The 27,858-nt window shown below is 42.1% G+C and overlaps 3 gene segments (V, D, J or C); all 3 read right to left on the bottom strand.

Annotated features, from left to right (window-relative positions):
• LOC122704630 overlaps positions 1–12,153 on the bottom strand; it is a 42,599-nt gene extending 30,446 nt beyond the window's left edge. The window contains exons 1-2 of the V gene segment in view: positions 12,037–12,153; positions 11,792–11,909 (exon numbers count right to left, since the gene is read on the bottom strand).
• On the bottom strand, positions 161–7,718 carry LOC122704611. The segment is given in 3 exon segments: positions 161–554; positions 670–950; positions 7,695–7,718. Coding segments are annotated over 2 exon segments (507 nt in total).
• Positions 12,154–24,185: 12,032 nt separating the features above from the next.
• On the bottom strand, positions 24,186–24,810 carry LOC122704641. The segment is given in 2 exon segments: positions 24,186–24,527; positions 24,660–24,810. Coding segments are annotated over 2 exon segments (372 nt in total).
• Between the last annotated feature and the right edge of the window lie 3,048 nt (positions 24,811–27,858).

The raw sequence follows: 27,858 nt of genomic DNA, 5'->3' as shown, positions 1-27,858 counted from the left end.
TTTTATTTCAGAAGTATTTTTCCAGGTACTAATATCTAAAATAATACACTTGCTATTTAAAAATTAACTTATACAGAGTAGGCAATGAGAATTCCCTTTAAAAAAATTCTACAGCTAGTTGACAACTGATGACAACTCTGTATCTAAGAGGTAAGTAAATTCAATGTCAGTCTCCAGAGAGACAATGCCCCACGGTGGTCAAATAAGGTACATGGAATTGCTTTCTGTAAGGGGTTTGTGCTCTGCTTCTCTTGTGAAGCCAGGTACTGTGTTACCCAGAGCACAGTAATACACAGCTGAGTCTTCCTCCTGAGCTGAGGGTTTTTTCAGATGGAAGGATGCCTCAGCCTGGTTGAGGTCAGCGGTGAAACCCTGGATGCTCTCTCTTGAGGAGTCTTTCAGGAGTAACTGGATGTGCTGTCTGGGGTACTGGACATACCAGAAGAGCCAAGGACTCCCAGAATACGAATAGCTGCACTTCACCTGCACTGGGTCCCCTTTAGACACAGAGATGTGGCTCTCAGGCTGAGTCACTGTCTGGGCTCTTGTTCCTCCTGTAACACAAATTCTGGGTCAGGGATTGACTTGCAAACAGAGGAGAATATTTCGTTAAGCCAATTCTAAATCAGAAGACCATAGTAAGATAAAATAAAAAGAGACTTGACTCACCAAGTGTGAATATCATCACAAGCCCTGAGATGAGGGTGTGCATCATATCTGAGCTCTGAGGAAGCAAGAGGCTCCTTTCTGCAGGTTTTTCCTGGAAACAATTCAGCCACACGGACCGCCTGACAGAGCAGTGAGTGGGTTTACAGGGCATGCAAAGTAAAAGCTCTTCCTCAAAGGGCTGGTGGCTTTCTGACTTTCCATCAAGTTCAAGTTGTGTAGCATCTCCCTCTAGAGGCCAAATATGATACTGCAGGCAATCTCAGGCTTCAGGAAGACCAATTCTGACACCAAATGGAGAGAAATTTCCTCCACAGTTAGTAAGACTAAGTGTAATGCTATGTTAAGTAAAGATGCTTGTTGCCAGAAAGATCCAGACATCAATGGAACATAATAGAAAGTCCAAACACACAAATTACTTATGAAAATTTAGTTATTAAAAAATAAGAAAAAGATGGTATGTTCAATAAAACATGCCCTCAGAAATGGAGAATCGCCTAGAGATTAACAAATAAATTTGGACACCTACCTTAGCATCTGTTATTAAATAAATTCTAAATATAGATAATTAATATCTTTAAGTAATAGCTATTTTTTGATAAATTTAGTATGATCGTGAATTTTCTAAGCATGAAAGCCAGAAAGAGTATAGGGAAATATTAGCAGATCAGACTTCACAGAAATTTAAGCTTCTGTATAGGTTTGTTAATGAAATGCTTAAGCATTACCATACCGAGTTATTTTACATTCATCATCATTGATTCTGACCTTCCTCACACCAGGAATGGGCCCTTAGAATTTTAGATCTACAGTCATTTTTAAAACAGTTCATTAACAAAGTAACAAGCATTTGAACTAAAAAGAAGGCAATTCTAGAAAGAGTGTAGATTAAAAATGTTCCTGATCCCCTGTGTTTAGCCAAGGAGCTTTCTGCTGAAGCCAGCCAACGCTGTGCCAAGAGAGCTCAAGTGAATTCTTCCATTGGGGCTCGTAATAAATCTGGGGTCAGTAGCAAGGAACTTCAGGATGAAGAGCAGAAAACTATAGGTCATGAAGAAAGCTTCACATGCAGAGGTCAGTGGACCTCTAAGGAAGCTAGTTCTTTTGAGAAAGCCTTTTTTTTTTAGCCCCCAAATAGCTGAGAAGAAAGTAGCAGATTGAGTCCCATCTATCCTAAATGGAGAGGAGTACAACGAGATCGGAGAGCAAAGACATGTCTTTCTAGTTTTTCAGCAAGATACTAGCATTGCTGCTGAGACCAGTGCCCTACTACCTAAGACATTGCTGACCACAGGTACAGAAGTATCTAGACATTTCACTCTCACATCATTGCCTCCACTTAACGTGCCCCAGCAATCAGACAGGTCAGAAAGGAGTAAAGAAAGGGAAAGGATACTTCAGAGAAAAATAAGCGCTTCATCTGGGGAAAATAAAGTCTGAAAAAATGATCAGAGTCAGTGACCCAATTCCCCTAGCCAAAAATCAGGACACAAAGTTTTCAGTGATTGAGAATTCATTTACAAGGAAGCTCTCACAAAGAAGGAATATCTCACTGAATGCATTACTTATTTATTGAATCCTCTTGAGGGAATAAAAACAATTAAATAAAATTAGGAGAAATATGTAAACCTCAAACATAATTATCATGAAAAAATAGAGTGTCTGCAATGAGATTTTGATTGATGGAAGAGAAACAGGACATGTACACGATGACCACCTGACCTCAATTCCACTGCCCTTCTGATCCTATCCAGCATTTTCCCCATTCACCTTGCAAGTGCATCTGACTGATTCTGCTCTGTGACTATGAAGTAGGGGCTACAAAGAGAAATATTGAGGGAAGGACATCTTTTATGTTGGTGGGCACAGTACATAGGAAGTCTAAAGCAGTCATCAGAAAAGCCTTGTCTGCCTGCAATTTTAATCATGTCATTGTTCCTTGAATGCACTTTAAAGCTAAACCGCTACCAAGGGTTATAGGAGTTGAGCCCAAGCATCAGTGTAATGGGGCTTCTTAGGTGGCACTACTGGTAAAGAGCCCATCTGCCAGTGCAAGAGATCTAAGAGACGTGGGTTCAATCCCTGGGTCGGGAAGATCCCCTGGAGGAGGACATGGCCGTCCACTCCACTACTCTTGCCTGGAGAATCCCATGGACATAGGAGCTTGGCAGGCTATAGTCCATGGGATCACACAGAGTCGGACATGGCTGAAGGGGCTTAGTGGCAGAGGCATTGGTATAATGGACTGTGTTTCCCTCTATGGTACACAAGAGTCTCAAAGGTGAGACCTTAAAAAGACCAGAGTGCTGAGAGAAGCAGAGGGATAGAATAGTTGTGCATCTGTCTGGAAACCTCTTTGACAGAGAATTGGGAATATAAGTTAAGAAATCCATTTCTTCAAATAATTTTATGTCTGGCTTCAGGGACCAAGCATAACTAAAACTCAGGGTTAAGAGCTTGATAGATCTTGGGAGGACAGAACGGGCTATCATGGCAGAGGGAAAGGAGAGCTCTCCGATACAGACATCAGACAGGTCAGAAAGTCACAGGGCAGAGTGGGTAGCAGAAGATAAGTATAGCAAAACTAGCCTTGCTTAATTTGCTTGGTTCTATGACACCCCATAGAGAAGGCATTGGCACCCCACTCCAGTACTCTTGCCTGGAAAATCCCGTGGATTGAGGAGCCTGGTAGGCTGCAGTCCATGGAGTCGCTAAGAGTCAGGCATGACTGAGGGACTTCACTTTCACTTTTCACTTTCATGCATTGGAGAAGGAAATGGCAACCCACTCCAGTATTTTTGCCTGGAGAATCCCAGGGACAGAGGAGCCTAGTGGGCTGCTGTCTACGGGGTCGCACAGAGTCAAACACGACTGAAGTGACTTAGCAGCAGCAGCAGCAGCAGCATGACACCCCATTGGATTTTGTCACTGAACATTTGTCTATGCTGTGGAGTTGACCACCATTTACAGCAGCTCTCTTAAGACTTGTCTGAAGAGCACACTCTGCCCCAACCCCATTAGCTTCAATGAGGAAAAAGAGCATCAGCTCTCAGCTGCACTGTTTTGATGTCACTGTACCCTTTACCCACTCAGTAACAAGAAAGAATAAGCAGCACAGAAGTTCTTACACTAACAGTGTTTGGAGTTTGTTGTTCTTGGACTTTTTATTTGAAAATTTGATAATTTCTCAGTGATTTAAAAGTCACTGAACTAACATATCCATTTTAGCATCCTTTCATATAATTCATTTTAACCACACTTAGCAAGCTCTTATAATCATATTTAGAAGGCAGCTTTTCTTTGTTTCTGAATGTGTATCTCAGAAAGAAGATGAGAAAGATAACTGCAAGATAAATGCAGGAGCTCTTTGTAGAACAGACACTAAATGAATCTGGGAGCTGGATGAGTGATGTGTAACAAAGCTCAAGAGATGATTTACAGTTGTGAACCTTATGAAAATAGCATGTCATTTTAAAAATACTTTTAATTTTAAATCACTATATAGATTCATGGAGGTTTCCAAAAATGTACAAGGAGGCTCTGTGTACTCTTTACCCGGTCTCCTCCATGGTATCTAAACCAGGAAATTGACATTAGTAAAATCTACAGGTTTCAATTCTTAGATTTCCTCAGTTTTCCATGCAGATATGTGTGTGTGTGTGTATAGCTCTATTCAGTTTTACACATGTACAGATTCATGTATTCATGTATATAACATGTATAGGTTCATCACCACAATCAAGATGCACAACTGTTTCATCCTAACAAGGTTTCCCTAGGCCATGCACACCTTTGTAGCCACACTGACCCCCTTCCCTAATCATTAACCCCAGACAATCACTCATCTGTTCTTCCTCAATACAATTTTGTTGTTTAGTAATGTCATAGAGGGGCTTCCCTGGTGGCTCAATGGTAAAAGAATCTGCCTGAGGGAAATGCAGGTTTAATCCTTGGGTCAGGAAGAGCCTCTGGAGAAGGAAATGGCAACCCGCTCCAGTATTCTTGCCTGAGAAATCTCATGGAGAGAGGAGCCTGGTGGGAGTCCATGGGATTGCAGACTCAGGCCTGACTTATCGACTAAACAACAATGACCTAGAAATGGAATTATATAGAAGTAGCCAATGAGATTTTTTTCACTTAGCATAAATAGTAAAATCATGAGATCTATCCAAGTTACTGTATGTATCCAACTTGTTGGTCTTTTTTATTTCTGAAGAGTATTCCATGGTGTAGATGTTCCACAGTTTGCTTAACCAGTAACCCACTGAGGGACACAGTTGTTTCCATGTTTCGGCTGCTGTGAATAAAGCTGTTATGAATATTCAGGTACAAGTTTTTATGTGAATAAAATCTTTTATTTATTTAGAATAAGTGTCCAAATGTGTGACTGCATGTTTAGAGTTATGAGAAACTGCCAAGCTATTTTCCAGAATACTCGTTATCATTTAGATCTTCATCAGCAATTTGTGAGTGATTGAGTTTTTCCCACGTTTGCCAGAATTTAGTGTCATCACTAATTTTTATTTTAGCCCCACTGAGATTTTTGTAGTGATATTTCATTGTGGCTTTAATTTGCACTTCTCTGATGACTAATATTGTTGAACATCTTTTCAGGTGCTAATTTGCAATCTGTATATCCCCTCTTTGGGGAACACCTGTTCGAATCCGTTGCCCGTTTTCTTCCCTCATAGCTCAGTTGGTAAACAATCCACCTGCAATGCAGGAGACCTAGGTTCGATCCCTGGGTTGGGAAGACCCACTGGAGAAGGCAAAGGCTACACATTCCAGTATTCTGGCCTGGAAAATTCCATGGACTGTATAGTCCAAGGGGCGCACAGAGTCGGACACGACTGAGCAACTTTCACTTTCAACTCCAGTTCTGTAACTTATCATTTCATATTTTAACAGGGTCTTTGACAGAGGAAAGGTTTTTAATTTTGACTGAGTTTGGTGTGTGCATGTGTGTGTGAATGTATCATGTTTTCAGTGTCAGACCTAAGATTTACTTAGCTGCAAGTCTGAGGTTTTTCTCTTAATTTTTTTAGAGTTGCAGTTTTATATTTTACATTTAAGTCCATGATCCATTTTGAGCTAACTTTTATAATGTATATATTTTTTAAATATTTTTAAAGGGCTGTGTCATCATCTTTATTTCAGGCTTTACCTATTTGCTGTTATCAAGTAACTAGTTCAAAGCAACATAAACAAAGTGTGGATTGAAGACCTCTCATAGGGGAGTGAAAAAAAATTTGTTCTTTGAGCCTGTGACTTTCCCTTTTTATACTTAGTGTGATTTCTCTACCTATAGAGTAAAGTTAAAATTGTAGTAAAAAGCCAAGCCCTTCTCAATTCATCACCTCTGAAATCCTTTATCATGTATTACAGGGCAATGCTCTCTAGTAAAAATCAGAAAATGGTTACATCTGTCTTATGATTGAAGATAACTGACATTTCTAACATTCACATTTCTTTAAACTTTAAAGTTCTCTGACAAAAATGCCTATCAATCTTTAAGTCATCAAACTGAGCTAAACGTCAGAATTTCCTTACTTGTCTGTAACTTCTCTCCTATAATTGAGCATGTGCTTCTCGAAGAAGAGAATATTCTTTACAAATTGTCCCAAGAATGAAAATTCCCTCTTCCTGTTATTACTTTTTGCTAAAATTACAGGCTTCCATTGACCTTTTTTCACAGTCAGCATTCCAAGGTCAAACAGCTCATTTCTCCAAGGATTTAGTAATTCTTCTTTCTACTGTCCCAGCGGCAGAGTCTTTTAAATACCAATTTTTTAAATACAAATATTACAATTAGGATAACACTTTCTAAAAATTTTCTTAAGGGTTGTGAATCCAGGAGCTTAAAATTGTTCTTGATCAAAATAAGTCAGCCCTTGAAAACAGAAACTAGAAAAACAGACAAGGCACTTTTCTTGTCTTAGGCTAGGACTCCCAGTGGTAAGAGTATTTATCCCTAAACTAGGTCTTCAGATTTGAAAGAAAAAATATACAAAGAAGCAGCACAAGTCACGGCAAGGGTAAAGATAAATAGAAACAGATAGTTTGACACCATCCAGTTGTACTCATGGGCAAAATCTAGTGTATGGAGCCTACCTGTTATACAAAGGTCATTTCCTCTGAACCCTAGAAATTAGGATGGAAAGGAAAAGTATTGGGGCTCAAAGAGAATTAAGGTAACTGTGACTTTCTTTCAGTCTGGACCACTGCTCCCTCCTTGCCCACTACCATCCTTAGCTTAATAGGATCCGTATCTTTAGCCACAGCAAGTAAATATTTGAGGCTAAAATTCGAAGATTAAAAAGTCTAGAAGTGAAAGCAAGAAAGAGATAACACAGGGGTACGTTAACATTGGCTGAAACCTAGAAGAATCACTGATAACAGGGACTTCCAAGTTTACAAGAGAACAAGTCGATATACCTCACTATAGACTCACTCAGGGGATTAAGATGGCTCTGTCTATGCCAACAGGAGGGAGACCATTTAATTTAATTGCAAGCCTGAAAATAGTACCATATGAAGAAAATCTGTTCAAACAGAAAGGGAACTTATGACACATATAAACAGAAGTATTCTTATGGTGATGAGAAATGAACTACAAGAAAAAATAGATCCACAATTACCTAACAGCATCCAAAGGGTAGAAGCTCTATATCTGTTGATTTTATGAATCAATTATTCTTCTTCAGTCAACCAATATTTAATACACAACCACTATGTGCTGTGTACTGTATAATGTACAATGCATTCACATTTCCTGACCCTACGGAACTGACCCCAGACAGAGAATTAGATCCCATGTGCTGCAACTAAGAGCTGGCACAGCCAAATAAATTTAAAAAAAATATTAAAAACAAAATAGATAAAAGTGAAGCTGTGGTGGTGCGTGTTTTTTTTTTAATCTTTCTAAAGTTAGAGGAGATTCAAAGGGTTGACTGAGAGAGTTTGAAATATTCCCCTGAAGTCTGAAGGATTTTGAGGCTCACATTAGGTTGCAAGACAACTTCTCTCACTTTACTGTGGTAAAGAATCTGACTGCCGATGCAGGAGATGCGAGTTCAATCCCTGGGTCGGAACGATCCCCTGGAGAAGGAAATGGCAACCCACTCCAGTATTCTTGCCTGGGAAATCCCATGGACAGAGGAGCCTGGTGGGCTACAGTCCATGGGATTGCAAAGAGTCAATTCTAGGATACATTTTTCTTCTTTCACATGTTTGATTTATTCCTTGAATCTGCTTACATCTATTTTCTTCATTAAAAGTTGGTCTCTAGGTGACTTTACTTCCTTCTTTCCAAAATGTTTTACAAATTCAACTCTTTTAACTAATTACTTGATGACTTGGCTATGTAAGTCTGTTGTCTCTCTCATCTCTCTCTCTCTCCTTCACACACTTGCGTGTCATGCACACACACACTTATACTTTCTTTTCTGGAAAGTTGCTCTTTACTGGGATCATTGTTATTTGTACAATAGGGATAGAAAATCCTTACACAAGGAAGAGTAGTATCTTCCTTTTTGGAATTCCACATGAAAGCAAACCCACTAGGTTAATTCCCACCTAGAGTCACCAAGAATAGTGCAGAGACTTAACTCTTTTAGATGTTATATGACAGCTACTCTGCACACACGTGGTGCAGAATCATCCAAAATTGAAGCCATCTGGAGTTAACTGGGACTAAAGTATAAAGCAAAGTCTTCGTATAAAAGAATTTTGTGAAACGAGAAAATATGACTGTTTAGTAATTGCAGAGTGAAAATGCTCTATACTCCAGGGTCACAGAAATGAGCAGGGAGCCACATCAGAAAGATTTAATGGTAAACTATTAAACTCCTAGGAGTCATCAAGAAAAACACCAAATACCTTTGTGTTTATTCCAGTATTGTTTACTGCAGTCAGTAAAACAATCTAGAAAGCTAATAAAATGGAATTAGCCCAAAAGTATGATAAAATCACACATTGGAATATCACCATTAGAATGTGTGATGTTGGCCTGTAAATATTGTTGTGAAATAATTATTTCACAATATACTGTCAGGTAAAAACTCAGAATAGAAATATCCTATAAAGTATGAATCTCTAATAGAGTTCTTTGTGACTAATAAAATTGGTGAGTTATTTTGTTTTTAGCACTCCTTCTTTGCATATTCTATTTTCTACCTTAAACATACATAACTCTGTAATCACATATCAAGAATGTGACCAGGTGATGAGGTTAGTTCTGAGCAAACTGTAGGGTTTCGTTTCCCCTTGGGGTGAAGATTTGTGGTAACAGTTACTCTACGCACATTATTCCAAGTCATTCACGGCACAGGTGAGGCAGGGCACAGGGAGGGTCCAAGAAGTGTCCTTTCAGAGATATTTCAGATCCACAATGATGGCCAGACTTAGCAATGCATAAATATTTGTGCAGTGAACCTACAATTCTAACAACTCAGATGCAGATTTAGTCAAATACTATTGAATTTTTTAAAGCCAAATTTCATGCTTCAATAAATCACCATTTAAGTTTTTTTTTTAATGTGGCAAATGATCTTCTGTAAGATAAAGAACTGAAGATAAAGGTATTTTTGATGAATGACACTTTGAGATATGTTCTCTGAACCAAAGAGATAGCATTTTCCTTACAGTGAGGTTTTCACTTCTAACCCCTCTACCTGTTCCTGTCCTTACTGAGAATCTCACGAAGGTGTTTATAGCTGGGGGACTCCACATGTTGACATCTGAGGTTTCTGTGGGGCTCCCTCAGGCACCGCATCACTGTGGTCTCTCAGAGCACAGAAATACACCGCTGAGTCTTCAAGCTGTAAGTCTGTGATGGTGAGGCTGATGGAACTCGTTGCTTTCTTGAAGTTCAAAAAATACTGACCTTTTGTTGTATTCAGTTCATTGTAAGACTCCTGATGAATAAGGAAAATCATTTCCCCACTTGGTGGTTGCTTGTACCAGAATAAATAATAAGTATAACTATTAGCTTCATATGCACAGTTCAAGGTTACATCTTCCTTCTCCAGCACAGGAATTTCTGACTGGTTTTGTGTTACTTTCTGGGCCATGATGGATCCTAGAGAGAAGAAGGAAAAAAAAAAAATATATATATATATATATGTATGTATATATTATATGGAGAGTGAGAGAGACAGAAAGGAAGAGGCTGATTCCCCTGGTGGAACTCAGAGGGCTTCAAGGAACAAACAGAGGATTGAGTCCTAATCCCTCTGCCAGTTAACCAACTCTCCTAAACCCCAACAGACAATAATCACCTGCCCTACCTCTACACATGGGAGCTGAGCAGAGCTGAGTCTGCTGGTGGTCATCCTTACCAGCCTTACCAAGGCAGACAGAGGCTATGAGAGCTCTGAGCAGGCCAGGGAGCCCCATGTGGGAAGTTCTTCCTCTGAGTAGATGCCTGAGCCGTGCCTGAGGGCACATGCACAGTGACTGAACTGTGAGACGCTTCTGCATCAGAACAGGAGATGTAACTGGCTGATACCAGTTTGCCTGGGTCATGTCATGGCTTGTTGATGTGGTTGGTGATTGTAAGCTGCCAAGTGACTGGAAAGTCACTTGGTCATAGCTGACTCTTTGTGACTCCATGGACTGTAGCCCACCAGGCTCCTCTGTCCATGGGATTCTCCAGGCAAGAATATTGGAGTGGGTTGCCATGCTGTAATTAAATTAACAACAATTACATCAGGTCTACCTGAATATTCAGTCAATGCATCTAGGATAGACATATATTTTGTGACAAAAACAATTTACTATGATTATAGTGACCTCTCAGAACAGATAGACATCCATTTTTGTATAGCTGTTTTTGGGGGGAGGGATCTGCAGCCCAAATCTACAGTGAAATAAGCTAGCAAGTTTTTTTCTTTCATACAGGAAGATAAAACTATTTACTCTCAATAGTCGTAACTTTTCTTCCTACACGCCAAGGCTTGGGTTTCTGTGGAAATTTACACTGGATAAAGTTCCTTGTCTGTTTAATGCAATCACAGAAAGCTTCCTGGTGGACAAAATTTGTCCAGCTGTATGTGTCTAACAGGAATCAATAATGTGTGCTAAAATAATCTTGCCTTTAAATATCCACCCTATAGCCAAAATGAGTACAAGCTCACGAGACCAAGCATCCTTATTTCCTAACATCAGAAATGCAGCCCTAGAGGCTGCGTGCCGCCGCTACTGAGCCCGTGCGCCGCCGCTACTGAAGCCGGTGCAGCGGGAGCCCGCGCTCCGCACCAAGAGGAGCCGCCGCGGTGAGAAGCCCGTGCACCGCAATGACGAGCAACCTCCACCCGCTGCAACTGGAGAGAGCCCAAGGTCAGCAACAAAGACCCAGCCGGACCAAAAATAAAACAAACAAGTAATAAAAGAAACATGGCCACTCAAAAGTCACAGACGCTTTTTCATCCCATGGCTGCAGCAGCTCCAGTTCAAAGGCTTTCACTGCAAACAGCACTTCAATAGCGTTACGTCTCAGCCACACGCAGACTGCTATGTGATTTGCCCGGTACCTCTGTGTTGGTTTATGACTATGATTCAGGTGATGCGCTTTTAATCACCTATTTCTTTTCTCTAAATGAACTACTAATTTTGTGACATCTAATATCTATCTTGCATTATGAGAAAAATAGATTTTTTTTTTTAAAGTCAGCCTAGAGAAGAGAGGAATCTTTCTGGATGAAGAGGGGTGCTTCTGGGAATTGGAGCTTGGGTCTTCTTTAAGACTGACATCCAACCTATGTTCCCTGTAGAGCAATTCCCAACCCTCTCAGTTTCTAGGATTAGACCTGAGCTTGATTGGTTTTCCTGAAAAACTCTAAATGTACACTAAACTCTGATAAAGGAGAGAATATACGTCTTCTTGACGTCAGCCTCCTGCTCCCCTTGGGTTTGCGCTCAGCTCCCCCTGCAGCCCTCCATCACTGTGTCCCTCAGAGCACAGTAGTACACAGCTGAGTCTGATGCTTGCACTGCCTGTTTCTGCAGGTGGAAGGAGCTGTCCCTCTTAACAAGAGTGGCCTGAAAACCTTCATGCTCGGGCCTCTGGTTTGTCATTGAGCCCTTCAGGAGGAGTTGAGGAGCTTTGTTGAAATGCTGGATGTACCAAAAAAGATAGGGATCTGAATACATGGTCTGGTAAGTGCAGTTCAGGGTCATGAGAGCCCCCTCTAAGACAGTCACTGGGCCTTCTGTCTGGTTCACTGAGTCACCATTGGTCCCTCCTACAAGAGAATCACTTCGTTATAGTAGAAATGTACAGGAGGAGAGTTTTCAGCCAGAGAAGAAAAATAAAATTTACCTGTTATCATAGGAAAATGAGAAATCATTTTAGGATAAAATGCTACTTACCAAGTATTAAGAAGATGACCAGAACTGAGTGAGTGGCAGAAAACATTCTGGCGACAGTCCTTGTTCCCTGAAACATCAAATCTATCAAAGGTAGTCTTCAGCTGGATGTTACAGAAGCTCCTCACTCAGAAAATGGGGACCCCTTTCTGCACAGCAGCAGTCATCTGTCTTGTGGCTACAGAGGAAGCAAGTCAAGCCAGCTCCTGAATACAAAAAGGAATCGCATTTGAAGGAAGCCCCGCCCTCTGGTGGTGATCTTAAAGATTACACCACAGTCATGTCTGACCTCAGTTCAGTTCAGTAGCTCAGTCGTGTCCAACTCTTTGCAACCCGATGGACAGCAGTAGGCCAGGCTTCCCTGTCCAACACCAGCTCCCGGAGCTTGCTCAGACCCATGTCCATTGAGTTGGTGATGCCATCCAACCATCTCATCTTCTGGCATCCCCTTCTCCTCCTGCCTTCACTCTTTCCCAGCATCAGGGTCTTTTCTGATAAGCCAGCTCATCCCATCAGGTGGCCAAAGTATTGGAGCTTCAACTTCAACATCAGTCCTTCCAGTGAATATTCAGAACTGATTTCTTTTAGGACTGACAGGTTTGATCTCCTTGCAGTCAAAGGGGCTCTCAAGAGCCAAGGGATTCTCTTTTGAACACCGTAGCTCAAAGCATCAATTCTGCGGCGCTCAGCTTTCCTTTTTGGTCCAACTCTCACATCCATACATGACTACAGGAAAAACCATAGATTTGACTATATGGACCTTTGTCAGCAAAGTAATGTCTCTGCTTTTTAATATGCTGTCTAGGTTGGTCATAGCTTTTCTTCCAAGGAGCAAGTGTCTTTTAATTTCATGTCTGCAGTCACAATTGGCAGTGATTTTGGAGCCCTAGAAAATAAAGTCTCTCACTGTTTCCATTGTTTCCCCATCTATTCGCCATGAAGTGATGGGCCTGGATGCCGTGATCTTAGTTTTTCAATGCTTAGTTTAAAGCCAGCTTTTTCACTCTCCTCATCCTGACCTACTCCTGACCTAGTCCTCCTGATGAGAGTTTGTGGGGTACACACAGGAGAATGGGACGGAACTCTAAGAGGAGAGCCCTAAACACAAACATGCTTTGGGAAACGTTCCATTATTACATCCATTATTTTCTGTGTGGTATGATATCACTAGCTTTGCAAAGAATGCCAGTGAACAATTTTTAGGAGGAATAGTCGGAGGGTTTCTTCTTTACATATGTCTCCATAATTCCCATGGGTCAGAAAAGGACCCCTCTGCATGGAAAGTGCTCCCTCCTCTCCCCAAGACCTTCACCTGAATTAGCTCTATTCATCCCCAAGGCACAGCCAACATGCTGCTGGAATGTTGGAATGTTACATAATGTTGGAAACATTATCTAAGTCAAGTCTCAAACAAGGTGTGGCTGAACGATCAGGTGAATGAATGATCCCTGTGCCCTGTGCTGGGCTCAGTCACTCAGTCGTGTCTGACTCTTTGTGGCCCTAGAGACTACAGCCTGCCAGGCTCCTCCGTCCATGGGATTTTTCAGGCACGAATACTAGAGTGGCTTGCCATGCCCTCCTCCAGGGGATCTTCCCAACACAGGGATTGAGCCAGAGTCTCCTGCAGCTCCCACATTGCAGGTGGATTCTTTACACATCTGAGCCACCTGATCATTTAAGGCAGATCTCACCTAATGTGTGGTTAAATGAGCAGGTTATTACCCCTATCCATCATAAAATGTCATATTTGTAAAATTAAAAAATAAATTGCTGTTACTTCTTTTCACTGATAAAGGTAGAGTCGACCTTCCAACTAGCAAACTGGACAAAATATATGAGACAAGTTGTGGATCTTGGACATCAGGTAGCACAGAGGTAAGGAAAACAGATGAGATGAACCAGGACGTTGCCCAGCTTTCTTCATGGAGGCAGCTTCTAGGCACCAGTGCATGAGGGGTTTAGCAAAAATGGCCCAACTGACTCACTGTGAGATGGAATAATATTTTGGGGATCCTGAGGAACCTAGTACTTTGTGGACCAGTGTACCAGAGAAGAGGGACGTTGGCAAAAGAGAGATAGGGAGAGAGATGAGGGCAAAGGGGTGGGGGGAGGAGTCACTGTGAATCTTGGACTGAGTACTGATCTGTAACTAAACAGAGAAGATTCAGTGGGTCTGGTAAACCTCCCTGAAGGGGCCTCCTTTGGGGCCTGGACCCTACTTGGAGGACAGCCACCTTACACCTTCAATCTCATGAGGGACGGGTGACCTTACTTAGGAAACCTGGTTCTTGAAACATCTTTTTACCTCTTGTCACATTCTTGCTTTAATTCAACTAAGTATTTTTTTTAGAATGTCAAGTTTAGATGCTTAATATATTAGCCAGGCACTCTTCATACCAGAGGCAGGTGTGTGGTTTTATCTCTCTTCTGTTTATTTATTAGGGATTCAAGAATCTCAATAGAAAGAACTGTTTGCTCAGTGTCTGTCAGCCTGTTTGTCTAGTTCCCTGTGCAATTATTTGTGCTAGTGAAGTGAACCCAGCAGAAGGTTTAATGGGGTCATTACATAGCTTGTTCTTTCCTCAGGATTGGGTTTATTTTATGCAAAGTCTGATTATATTATGGCAAGAAGTCAAAACATCGTTCTTTGCTGACATAAACCATGTTAAGGCATGGAAACACTGTGGCTGCAGACAGCTGTGAGGTCGCCTTACATGGGCTCTCAGGGCAGTGCTGTCAATCCAGGAACAATGGTTGTGACTAAGTCAGTTGAACTCAAGAACTGCTGCTGCTGCTGCTGCTGCTGCTAAGTCGCTTCAGTCGTGTCCGACTCTATGTGACCCCATAGACGGCAGCCCAGCCGGCTCCTCTGTCCCTGGGATTCTCCAGGCAAGAGCACTGGAGCGGGCTGCCATTTCCTTCTCCAGTGCATGAAAGTGAAAAGTGAAAGTGAAGTTGCACAGTCGTGTCCGGCCCTTAGCGACCCCATGGACTGCAGCCCACCAGGCTCCTCTGTCCATGGGATTTTCCAGGCAAGAGCACTGGAGTGGGGAGCCAGTGCCTTCTCCGGAACTCAAGAACAGGCTTCTTCAAATCTCTACAGAGATTTTCTCACCAGTTAAAATGAATTTTGTTAGTTCTTACCAAAGCTGGGATCATTTTTAATGCACAACTGTTTGCTGAGTTGTTCTTTTTGCTTGTTTTTTGTCTGCGCCAGGTCTTAGGTTAGGCTTGTGGGATCCAGTTCCCTGACCAGGGATCGAACCTGGGCCTCCAGCAATGTGAGTGCAGAGTCCTACTCACTGAACCAACCCTCCACCTAAAATGAGAATCTTGAGTTGAAGTTATCATGCTGGCAGGACTCTCTGGCTCAGCAGATCACCTAGATTCTCTTAAACTCTTGTGCATTTTCAGGAATCCCTAGCTTCCAGCATTCATTCTGGAAATGTACAAGGTTGTCTGCAATGTGAAAACCAAAATCAGATACAATTCCTATCTCAAATTGCTTTCAATTGATTGAGAAGCAGGTAAGCAAAAAAAAAAAAAAAAAAAAAAAATCCTATGCCCTGTCTGTACTCCCACTAGCCTGGACCCCAATACATGAAGTGAGGGAACAGACTGAAAATAGAGAGCTGATGCAGTTACCACCAGGGAAATTAAACTTGCTAGAATACTTTTCTCCCCACCGTTAAGATTTATTTTTGTTCTTTCATCTCCCTCTCCATTTCTAGGCCTCTTTATTAAGATGCTGAACCCCCAGGGCACAGGTGGCCAGCACCCAGTGTGCAGGCCTCTAGGATGCCAGGGAGGAAGGCAGCTCTTACCTTCAGGTGGGTGTCCAGACCCACCCTAAGTGACGATGGTGAGTACATCTGCCAAGACCATAAAACTACTGTAACTATTAAACTCTGCATTTAAGTAGTTGTGTCTATAAATTGGGTTTCCCCAGTAGCTCAGCAGTAAAGAATCTGCCGGCCGATTGAGGAGATGAGAGTTCCATCCCTGCGTCAGGAAGATCCCCTGGAGGAGAAAATAGCAACCCACTCCAGTATTCTTGCCTGGAAAATTCCAGGGACAGGGGAGCCTGGCAGCTACAGTCCACAGGATGGCAGAGAGTCGGATGCCACTTAGCAACTGAGCACCAGACACAATACACACAGGCCTGTAAATTATGAAATGACAAGATTCAGTGTCCTGGCCACACCTCACAGACTGCCCAGCAGTAAAACATCCATCTCTGCCCATCTGCTGTGCCCACTACTGTCCTTCCAGAAAGTCTGCTCCCGGAAGTTGCAGACAGGAGTTCAGCCTGAGAAGATGAGGGACTCTCTGTCAATGGGCACGACTGTAGCAGGGACACAGAGCAGGGACCAGAGTGGCTCCGCATTCCGCTCATGAGCAGAGGGGTGTGGAGATGCTCCCGCTCGCTGAGTGGGTGGTAATTTCTCCTAGTCTCCTGAGCAGGTGAAAAGCCCACTCCTCTGTCAAGACAGCCTATTGTAAGAGAACATAAAGATGTCCCCCACGTGTCTGAAGTATGACTGACTGATGAATTAATTTCCCCTGCTTGTGCTGTTGTTCAGTCCCTAGGCCATGTCTGACTCTTTACGACCCCAGGAACTGCAGCACGTCAGGCTTCCCTGTCCTTCACGAGCTCCCAGAATTTGCTCAAACTCCTGTCCATTGAGTCAGTGATGCCATCCAACCATCTTATCCTCTGTCACCTCCTTATCCTCTTGATCTCAATCTTTCCCAGCATCAGGGTCTTCTCCAGTGAATTGGTTCTTCACATCAGGTGGCCAAAATATTGGAACTTATAGCTTCAGCATCAGTCCTTCCAATGAGTTCAGGGTCGATATCCTTTAGGATTGACTGCTTTGATCACCTTGCAGTCCAAGAGACTCTCAAGAATCTTCTCCAAAACCACAGTTCAAAAGCATCAATTCTTCAGCGTTCAGCCTTCTTTATGGTCCAACTTTCACATTCATACATGATTACTGGGTAAACCATAGCTCTGACTATAGGGACCTTTGTCGGCAAAGTAATGTGTCTGCTTTTTAATACACTGTCTAGGGCTGTCATATCTTTTCTTCCAAGGATCAAGAGTCTTTTAATTTTATGAATGCAGTCACCATCTGCAGTGACTTTGGAGCCCAAGAAAATAAAATGTGTCATTGTTTCCACTTTTTCCCCATCTATTTACCACCAGATGTCATAATCTCAGTTTTTTGAATGTTGAGTTTTAATCCAGCTTTTTCACTCTCCTCTTTCACCCTCATCAAGAGGCTCTTTAGCTTCTCTTTGCTTTCTGCCATTAGAGTGGTGTCATCTGCATATCTGAGGTTGTTGATATTTCTCCTGGCAATCTTGATTCCAGCTTGTAAGTTATCCAGCCCTGCATTTCACCTAATGTACTCCACATATAAGTTACATAAGGAGGGTGACAATATATAGCCTTGACCTACTCCTTTTCCAAATTTGAACCAGTCCATTATTCCATGTGCAGTACTAACTGTTGCTTCTTGTCCTGCATACAGGTTTCTTGGGTATTTCCATCTCTTTAGAAATTGCCACAGTTTGTTGTGATCCACACAGTCAAAGGATTTAGCATAGTCAGTGAAGCAGAAGTAGACTTTTTTTAATTCCCTTGCTTTTTCCTGTGATCCAGTGGCTGTTGGTAATTTGATCTCTGGTTCCTCTGCCTTTTCTAAACTCAGCTTGTACATCTGAAGTTCTTGATTCATGTACTGCTGAAGCATAGCTTCAAGGATTTTGAGCATAATCTTGCTAACATGTGAAATGAGTGCAATTGTATGATAATTTGAACATTCTTTGGCATTCATTTCCCTGAGATGAGGTTATTAGCAAAGAGAATATCCTGTACCCAGTTTAAATACAAACAATACACACAACACCTGCAATATTTACAGAAAGGGCTGCTCTGATCCACAGGGCCCTTGACAGAAGGAATATCTTTTCAGGAAGTTCTCCTCCTGGAACTTACTTAGGCAGTAGCATTTTTGGAGCAACCAGAAGGGATGGAAAAGTCAAGGAAAGAGAGATTAAAGCTCCAGTCACTGAAGATGGAGTGTCTGCAGGTGAAGCTCAGCAGGATACACAATCTTGGCCTGAATTTTAAAAACCAGAGACTAGCTTCCAGGTTGCACAGTCATCCATTAACAATGTGCCTTGGAATTTTCATTAACACATTGTGGAATATTTCAGCATATATAATCTGAATTGTCATCGAAGAGTTAATGTCACCTTAAGGGATTCTATGCCATCTGGGGGCATGTGGATGGGCTGAAAACAGGCATTTCTGGCGAAAAGCGCTTAGGTTCCTTTTTGAACTGTCCTGCCCCAGATTCCTCTCTGTAAGGCAACCCAAGAATTTCTAGGTCCAGTTGGCTCTGAGGAGCAGACCTGGAAGAGCTTTGACAAGACCTCTAGCATAGCACACTGGAGAGAGACACAACACCCCCTTCTGGGGCTGCCCGCAGCCGGAGCCCCATCTGCATCTGGGTTTGCGCTCAGCTCCCCCTGCAGCCCTCCATCACTGTGTCCCTCAGAGCACAGTAGTACACAGCCGAGTCTGATGCTTGCACTGTCTGTTTCTGCAGGTGGAAGGAGCTGTCTCTCTTAACAAGAGTGGCCTGAAAGCCTTCATGCTCTACCTTCTTGTCTGCTGTTAAGCCCTTCAGGAGGAGTTGAGGAGCTTTGCTGAGATGCTGGACATACCAGAAAAGATAGGCAGCAAAACCAGCAGTCTGGTAAGTGCAGTTCAGGGTCATGAGAGCCCCCTCTGAGACAGTCACTGGGCCTTCTGTCTGGTTCACTGAGTCACCACTGGTCCCTCCTACAAGAAAATCACTTTGTTATGATAGAAATGTACAGGAGAGGAGTTTTCAGTCAGAGAAGAAAAATAAAACTTATCTACAGTTTTAGGAAAGTGAAAAATCATTAACATTTAGAATAAAATGCTACTTACTGAATATTAAGATGATCAGAACTGAGTGACAGAATGCATGCTCGCGGAAGAAAACGGTCCTTGTTCCCTGGAATATACCAGTCTAACGAATCTAGTCTCCATCTGGATATTTCAGAAGCTCCTCTCTCAGAAACGGAGAACCCCTTTCTGTACAGCACCAATATTCTGTCTTGTGGCTACAAAGTAGGCAAGTCAAACCAGCTCCTGAACACGAGGAACCACATCTGAAGGAAGCCCGCCCTCTGGTGGTGGTTATGAGAATTGCACCACAGTGGAGTCTGACCTCTTTCTCCTGATAACAGCTTGTGGGATTACATGCAAGAGAATGGGACAGGACCCTAGGAAGAGAGTCCTAAACATAAGCGTGCTTAGGGAAATATTCTATTATTACTTCCATATTTTTTTGCATGGCACAGGTATCTCTAGCTTCACAAGAAACCCCAGTTATAATTTCTAGATGGAATAGTCAGAGGTTTCTTCTCGCGTATGTCTCTGATTCCCATGGGTCAGAGAACGATCCCTCTGTATGGAAAGTGCTTCCTCCTCTCCCCAAGTCATTTCTCTGAAGTAGTTATATTCATGTTGGCTCTGTCAACATGCCGTGGAGAAAATTTTTCCTAAGGCAGGTGTCAAATAACGTGTAGTTAAATGATAAGGTTATTATCCTGATTTATCATGGAATGACAGATTTGTAAAACACAATAAAAATAAAATATGTGACTTCTTTTTCACTGATAACAGTAGAGTTGATCTTCCAACTAGAAAACTATTTTTGGACCTTGAACATCAGGTAGCACAGAGATAAGGAAAACAGGTGAGATGAGCTAACATTGCCCAGCTTTCTTCATGGAGGCAGTTTCTAGGCACCAGTGCATGAGGGATTTACCAAAAATAGTGCAGCTGTCTCTCTGTGGGATTGAGACAGAATAGAAGAATGGAGATCCTGAAATACCTAAAACTTGTGGACCTCTGTACCAGAGGGGAGGAATGTTGACAAAAACGAGAGAAAAAGAGAAATAAGTGCAAGGCAGGGTTTGGGGGGGAGAGTGGTGGGGAGTTGGACCATCCTGGGTGACAGCAACCTTACACCTTTAGCCTCATGAGGCACAGGTGACCTTACTTAGGTAATCTGGTTCTTGAATCATCTTTTTACCTCCTGTCACATTCTTGCTTTAATTCAACTAAGTATTTTTTTTAGAATGTCAAGTTTAGATGCTTAATATATTAGCCAGACACTCTTCATTCCAGAGGCACGTGTGTGGTATTTATCTGTCTTCTGTTTGTTTATTAGGGATTCAGGAATCTCAGTGGAAAGAACTGTTTGCTCAGTGTCTGTCAGCCTGTTTGTCTAGTTCCCTGTGCAATTATTTGTGCTAGTGAAGTGAACCCAGCAGAAGATTTAATGGGGTCATTTCATAGCTTGTTCTTTCCTCTAGGATTGGGTTTACTTTATGCAAAGTCTAACTATAATATGGTAAGAAGTCAAAACATTGTTCTTTGGTGACATAAACCATTTTAAGGCTTGGGGACATTGTGGCTGCAGACAGCTGTGAGGGTGCCTTACACGGGCTCTCAGTGTTGTCAGTCCAGTAACAACGGCTGTGACTAAGTCAGCTGAACTCAAGAACAGTCTTCTTCAAATGTGCCTTTTTTCACTACTGAGATTTTCTCACCAGTTAAAATGAACTTTGTTAGTTCTTACCAAAACTGGGATCATTTTTAATGCACGTCTGATGCTGAGCTGTTCTTTTTGCTTGTTTTGTTCTTTTGTCTGCGCCAGGTCTTAGTTTAGGCTTGTGGGATCTAGTTCCCTGACCAGGGATCGAACCTGGGCCTCCAGCAATGTGAGTGCAGAGCCCCAGTCACTGAACCAAGACTCTCCCTAAAATGAGAATCTTGAGTTGAAGTTATCATGCTGGCAGGCTCTCTGGCTCAGCAGATCACCTAGATTGTCTTAAACTCTTGTGCATTTTCAGGAATCCCTCCAACATTCATTCTGGAAATTTGCAGGGTTGTCTACAATGTGGAAAACATTTCCTACCTCAAATGGCATTCAGTTGATTGAGGAGCAGGTGAGCAAAAAAAAAAAAAAAATCCTATGCCCTGTCTGTACTCCGACAAGCCTGGCCCCCAGTACGTGAAATGAGGGATCAGACCAAAAGCAGAGAACTGAAGCAGTTACTACCAGGGAAATAAAACCAGCTAGAATACTTTTATTTTCCCACCATTAAGATTTATTTTTGTTCTTTCATCTCCCTCTCCATTTCTGGGCCTGTTTATTAAGATGCTGAACCCCCAGGGCACAGGTGGCCAGCCCCCAGTGTGCAGGACTCTAGGATGTTAGGGAGGAAGGCAGTGCTTACCTTCAGGTGGGTATCCAGATCCACCCTAAGTGACGATGGTGACTACATCTGCCAAGACCATAAAACTACTATAACTATTAAACTGCATATAAGTAGTTGTGTCTATAAATTGAGCTTCCCAGGTGCTAAGTGATAAATAATCTGCCTGCCAATTGGGGAGATGAGGGTTTGATCCCTGGGTGAGAAAGATCCCCAGGAGAAGGGAATAGCAACCCACTCCAGTATTCTTGCCTGGAAAATTCCATGGACAGAGGAGCCTGGTGGGCTACAGTCCATGGGGTCGGAAAGAGTCAGACAAAACTTAGCAAATCACGCATGCCTATAAATTATGAAATGACAATGATTCAGTATTATGGCCACATCTCATAGACTGCCCAGCAGTAAAACATCCATCTCTTCCCACCTGTGTGCCCACCACTGTCCTGCCAGAAAGTCTGGTCCTCAAAGTTGCAGATGGCATGATTGTATCAGAGACGCAGATCAGGGATCACAGTGGCTCCGCATCCCGCTCATGAGCAGAGGAGTGTGGAAACGTTCCTGCTTTGGGAGTGGGTGATACTTTCTCCCAGTTTCTTGAGCAGGTGAAAAAGCTCACTCTGCTGCCAAGATAGCTTATTGTAAGAGTGCATAAACACTCTTTCCATGTGTCTGAAATATGACTGATTGATGAATTAATTTTCCCTGTTTTTGTTGTCGTTGAGTCCCTAGGTCATGTCTGACTCTTTACCATCCCATGAACTGTAGCATGCCAGGAGCTTTATTCTTTCTTTCCTTGACTTTTCCATCTCTTCTTGTTGCCCCAGAAATGCTGCTGCCTAAGTAAGTTCCAAGAGGAGAGCTTCCGGACAAGATATTCCTTCTGAAGGGCCCTGTGGCTCAGAGCAGCTCACTCTGTAAATGTTACAGGTATGTGTCCTTCCCTGTCCTTCACTATCTCCCAGAGTTTGCTAAACTCACGTCCATTGAGTCAGTGATGCCATCCAACCATCTTATCCTCTGTCACCTCCTTATCCTCTTGCCCTCAATCTTTCCTAGCATCAGGGTCTCCTCTAGTGAATTGGTTCTTCACATCAGGTGGCCAAAATATTGGAACTGCAGCTTCCCATCAGTCCTTCCAATGAACATTCATGGTTGATATCCTTTAGGATGGACTGGTTTGATCTCCTTGCTGTCCAAGGGACTCTTGAGAGTCTTTTCCAACACCACAGCTAGAAAGCATCAATTCTTTGGCATTCAGCTTTCTTTAGGGTTCAACTCTCACATCCATTCATGATTACTGGGAAAACCATAGCTCTTACTATATGGACATTTGCTGGTAAAGTAATGTCTCTGCTTTTTAACATGCTGTCTAGGTTGGTCATATCTTTTCTTCCAAGGAGGAAGCATCTTTTAATTTCATGGCTGCAGTCGCCATTTGCAGTGATTTTGAAGCCCAAGAAAATTAAATCTGTTACTGTTTCCACATTTTCCCCATCTATTTGCCATAAAATGATGGGACTGAATACTGTAATCTTAGTTTTTTTTTTTTTAATGTTGAGTTTTAATCCAGCTTTTTCACTCTCCTCTTTCACCTGCATCAAGATGTTCTTTAGTTTCTTTTCACTTTCTGCCATCAGAGTGGTGTCATCTGCATATCTGAGGTTGTTGATATTTCCCCTGGCAATCTTGATTCCAGCTTTTGAGTCATCCAGCCCTGCATTTCACCTGATGTACTCCACATATAAGTTAAATAAGCAGGGTGACAATATATAACCTTGATGTACTCCTTTCCCAATTTTGAACCAGTCCATTGTTCCATGTGCAGTACTAACTGTTGCTTCTTGTCCTGCATACAGCTTTCTTGGGCATCCCCATCTCTTTAAGAATTTTCCACAGTTTGTTGTGATCCACACAGTCAAAGGCTTTAGCGTAGTCAGTGAAGCAGAAGTAGACTTTTTTTTTAATTCCCTTGTTTTTGCTGTGATCCAGCAGATATTGGATCTGCTCTGGTACCTCAGCCTTTTCTAAACCCAGCTTCTACATCTGAAATTCTTGGTTCATGTACTGCTGAGGCATAGCTTGAAGGATTTTGAACATAATCTTGCTAACATGTGAAATGAGTGCAACTGTATGGTAATTTGAACATTCTTTGGCATTCATTTCCCTGAGATGAGGTTATTAGCAAATATAATGTCCTGCACCCAGTATGAATACAAACAATACACACAACACCTGCAATATTTACAGAGTGGGCTGCTCTGATCCACAGGGCCCTTGACAGAAGGAATACCTTGTCAGAAACTTGTCAGTAAATTCCTCTTGGAATTTACTTAGGTAGCAGCATTTCTGGAGCAACCAGAAGGGATGGAAAAGTCAAGGAAAGAGAGAATAAAGCTCCAGTCACTGAAGATGGAGTGTCTGCAGGTGAAACTCAGCAGGATACACTATCTTGGCCTGAATTTTACAAACCAGAGACTAGCTTCCAGATCACACAGTCGTCCATCAACAATGAGCCCTGGAATTTTCATTAACACATTGTGAAATATTTCAGCATGTATAATCTGAATTGTTGTTGAAGAGTTAATGTCACTTTAAGGGATTCTATGCCATCTGGGGGCATGTGGATAGGCTGAAAACAGGCATTTCTGGAGAAAAGCGCTTAGGTTCCTTTTTGAACTGTCCTGCCCCAGATTCCTCTGTCGGGCAATCCAACAATTCCAAGGTCCTTGGCTCAGAGTATCAGAGCTGGGAGTGCTTTGACAGTACCTCTGAAAGAGAAACAACACCCCCTTCCGGGGCTGCCCACACTAGGAGCTCCATCTGCATCTGGGTTTGTGCTCAGCTCCCCCTGCAGCCCTCCATCACTGTGTCCCTCAGAGCACAGTAGTACACAGCCGAGTCTGATGCTTGCACTGCCTGTTTCTGCAGGTGGAAGGAGCTGTCCTTCTTAACAAGAGTGGCCTGAAAACCTTCATGCTCGGGCTTCTGGTTTGTCGTCGAGCCCTCCAGGAGGAGTTGAGGAGCTTTGTTGAGATGCTTAACGTACCAGAACAGATAGAGAGCTGAACCAGCAGTCTGGTAAGTGCAGTTCAGGGTCATGAGAGCCCCCTCTGAGACAGTCACTGGGCCTTCTGTCTGGTTCACTGAGTCACCATTGGTCCCTCCTACAAGAAAATCACTTTGTTATGATAGAAATGCACAGGAGAGGAGTTTTCAGTCAGAGAAGAAAAACAAAACTTACCTACAGTTATAAGAAAGTGAAAAATCATTAAGCTTTAGAATAAAATGTTACTTACTGAATATTAAGATGATCAGAAGAACTGAGTGAGTGACAGAATGCATGCTGGCAAAAGAAAACGGTGTTTGTTCCCTGGAATACACCAGTCTAACGAATCTAGTCTCCACCTGGATGTTACAGAAGCTCCTCACTCAGAAACGGAGAGCCCCTTTCTGCACCATAGCAGTATTCCGTCTTGTGGCTACAGAGTAAGCAAGTCAAACCGGCTTCTGAACACAAGAGGAACGGCATCTGAAGGAAACCCCGCCCTCTGGTGGTGATGTGAAAATTGCACCACAGTCCGTTCTGACCTGTTTCTCCTGATAATAGCTTGTGGGGTACATACAAGAGAATGGGACAGGACCCTAAGAAGAGAGTCCTAAACATAACAGTGCTTAGGCAAACTATAATTACTTCCATTATTTTTTGCATGGTACAGGTATCTCTAGCTTCTCAAGAAACCCCACTTACAATTTCTAGATGGGATAGTCAGAGATTTCTTCCTTCTATGTGTCTCCAAGATACCCATGAATCAGAGAAGGATCCTCCTGAATGGAAAGTGCTCCCTGCTCTACTCGAGTTCGTTACCTGAATTAACTCTGTTCATCCCCAAGACTCAGTCAACATGCCATGGAAGAAACCTTATCTACAGCAGTTCTCAAATAATGTATGGTTGAATGATAAGGTTATTATTACATACCCTACCATCATAAAATGACACATTTGTAAAAATGCCAAAAAAAAGAAAAATAATAATTACCATTACTCCTTTTTCAGAGTTAAAGGTAGAGTTGACCTTACAGCTAGAAAACTGGACAAGATACATGAAACAAATTTTGGACCTTGGACATCAGGTAGCACAGAGATAAGGAAGACAGATGAGATGAGTGCTAACACTGCCCAGCTTACTTCATGGAAGCAGCTTCCAGGCACCAGTACTGGCGGGGTTTACCAAAACTCTCTCACTGTGGGATTGAGATGGAACCTCAAAATGTGTTGACCACTGGACAAGAAAGGAGAGATGTGGGCAAAAAGAGGGAAAGGGAGAGAGATAGGGGCAAGGGGGTAGCATGCGGAGGGCAGAGATCCAAGGTGAATCTTGGGCTGAGTAATAATCTTCAATAAAAGAGAGAAACCTCAGGGAGTTTGGTAAACCTCCCTGGAAAGGCCCCCTTGGAGCCCCTGGACCATACTTAGATGATAGCACTTGTCACATTCTTGTTTTAATTCAACTAAGTATTTTTTTTTTTTTTTAGAAAGTCATTCTTTTACAAGCGGTTGACCAGTTTTCCCAGCACCACTTGTTAAAGAGGTTGTCTTTTTTCCATTGTATATTCTTGCCTCCTTTGTTGAAGATAAGGTGTCCATAGGTATGTGGATTTATCTCTGGGCTTTCTATCCTGTTCCATTGATCTATATTTCTGTCTTTGTGCCAGTACCATACTGTCTTGATGACTGTGGCTTTGTAGTAGAGCCTGAAGTCAGGCAGGTTGATTCCTCCAGTTCCATTCTTCTTTCTCAAGATTGCTTTGGCTATTCAAGGTTTTTTGTATTTCCATACAAATTGTGAAATTATTTGTTCTGGTTCTGTGAACAATACCATTGGTAGCTTGATAGGGATTGAGTTGAATCTATAGATTGCTTTGGGTAGTGTACTCATTTTCACAGTATTGATTCTTTCAATCCATGATCACGGTATATTTCTCCATCTATTTGTGTCCTCTTTGATTTCTTTCATCAGTGTTTTATAGTTTTTATGTATAGATCTTTTGTTTCTTTAGGTAGATATACCTCTAAGTATTTTATTCTTTTTGTTGCAATGGTGAATGTTATTGTTTCCTTAATTTCTCTTTCTGTTTTTTCATTGTTAGTGTATAGGAATGCAAGGGATTTCTCTGTGTTAATTTTATGTCCTGCAACTTTACTATATGCATTGATTAGCTCTAGTAATTTTCTGGTAGAGTCTTTAGAAAATCAAGTTCAGATGCTTAATATATTAACCAGGCTTGCTTCATTTCAAAGGCATGTGTGTGGTGTTTATCAGGCTCCTGTGTATTTATTTTATTAGAGATTCAGGGATCTCACTGGGAAGAACTGTCTGCTCAGTGTCTATCAGCCTGTTTGTCTAGGTTCCTGTGCAATTATTTGTGCAAGTGAAGTGAACCCAGCAGAAGATATAACAAAGTCATTTCACAGCTGCTTCTTTTTCTAGGATTTACTTCATGGAAAGTATGGTTGTATTATGGTAAGAAGTCAAAACATTGTTCTTTGCTAACATAAACCATTTTAAGTCATGAAGACTTTGTGGCTGCAGTCAGGTGTGAGGTTGCCTTACACGGGTTTTCAAGGCAGCACTATCAATCCAGTAACATTTGTGTGTTGTTTTTCAAACTAGGCTTGATGCACCTGAGATCAGGAACTTAATCTTATTAATCTCAGTGGCCAACTTCTCAAAATACACAGAACACCAGTTCAGGGCAAATGGTTTAAAAATATTTGAAAAATGAATGAATAAGTGAATGAGTAGACATGTCCAGGTGTACAATGATCTGTTTATGAAGTATAGTCTCTACGAGAAATAGTTCTCAGGCCCGCGGTATGATGAGCTTCTTCCAGTGGCTTGTCTAGGGTCTGAACACAGGGGCATTAGGCATTTCTCAAACTAAGGCACAGTTCTTCATGTAAGAGACCACTCTCATACTGACTATTTAAAAAATGCTATAGCAGTTTTATACATACAAAACTCAGGTTAAGTATAAATGTCTTCGGTTCACAGTTCTTAATCACCAAAGTGAAAGTCACTTAGTCGAGTCTGACTCTTTGCGACCCCATGAACTACATGGGGCTCTCCAGGCCAGAATACTGGAATGGGTAGCCTTTCCCTTCTCCAGGGATCTTCCCAATCCAGGGGTCAAACCCAGATCCTGCATTGCAGACGGATTATTTACCAGTTGAGCCACAAGCAAAGCTCTAGAATATGGAATGGTAACCTATCCCTTCTCCAACGGATCTTCCCGATGTAGAAATTGAACCAGAGTCTCCTGCATTGCAGGTGGATTCTTTACCAACTGAGCTATCAGGGAAGCCCATGCATACAAAATACAAAGTTAATAAAATTCATATTAAAACATCAATGTGAAGAGTGATATTTTGCTGAAACTAAAGAGGTGGTGAAATCTCATTAGAAGAAAGCTATAGATTGTGTCATTCAACAATTC

Source organism: Cervus elaphus, chromosome 12 (genome assembly GCF_910594005.1).
Source record: "Cervus elaphus chromosome 12, mCerEla1.1, whole genome shotgun sequence".
NCBI classification, from domain to species: domain Eukaryota; kingdom Metazoa; phylum Chordata; class Mammalia; order Artiodactyla; family Cervidae; genus Cervus; species Cervus elaphus.
The sequence above is the reverse complement of the archived record's forward strand: the minus strand, read 5'-3'. Positions and strand labels throughout refer to the sequence as shown.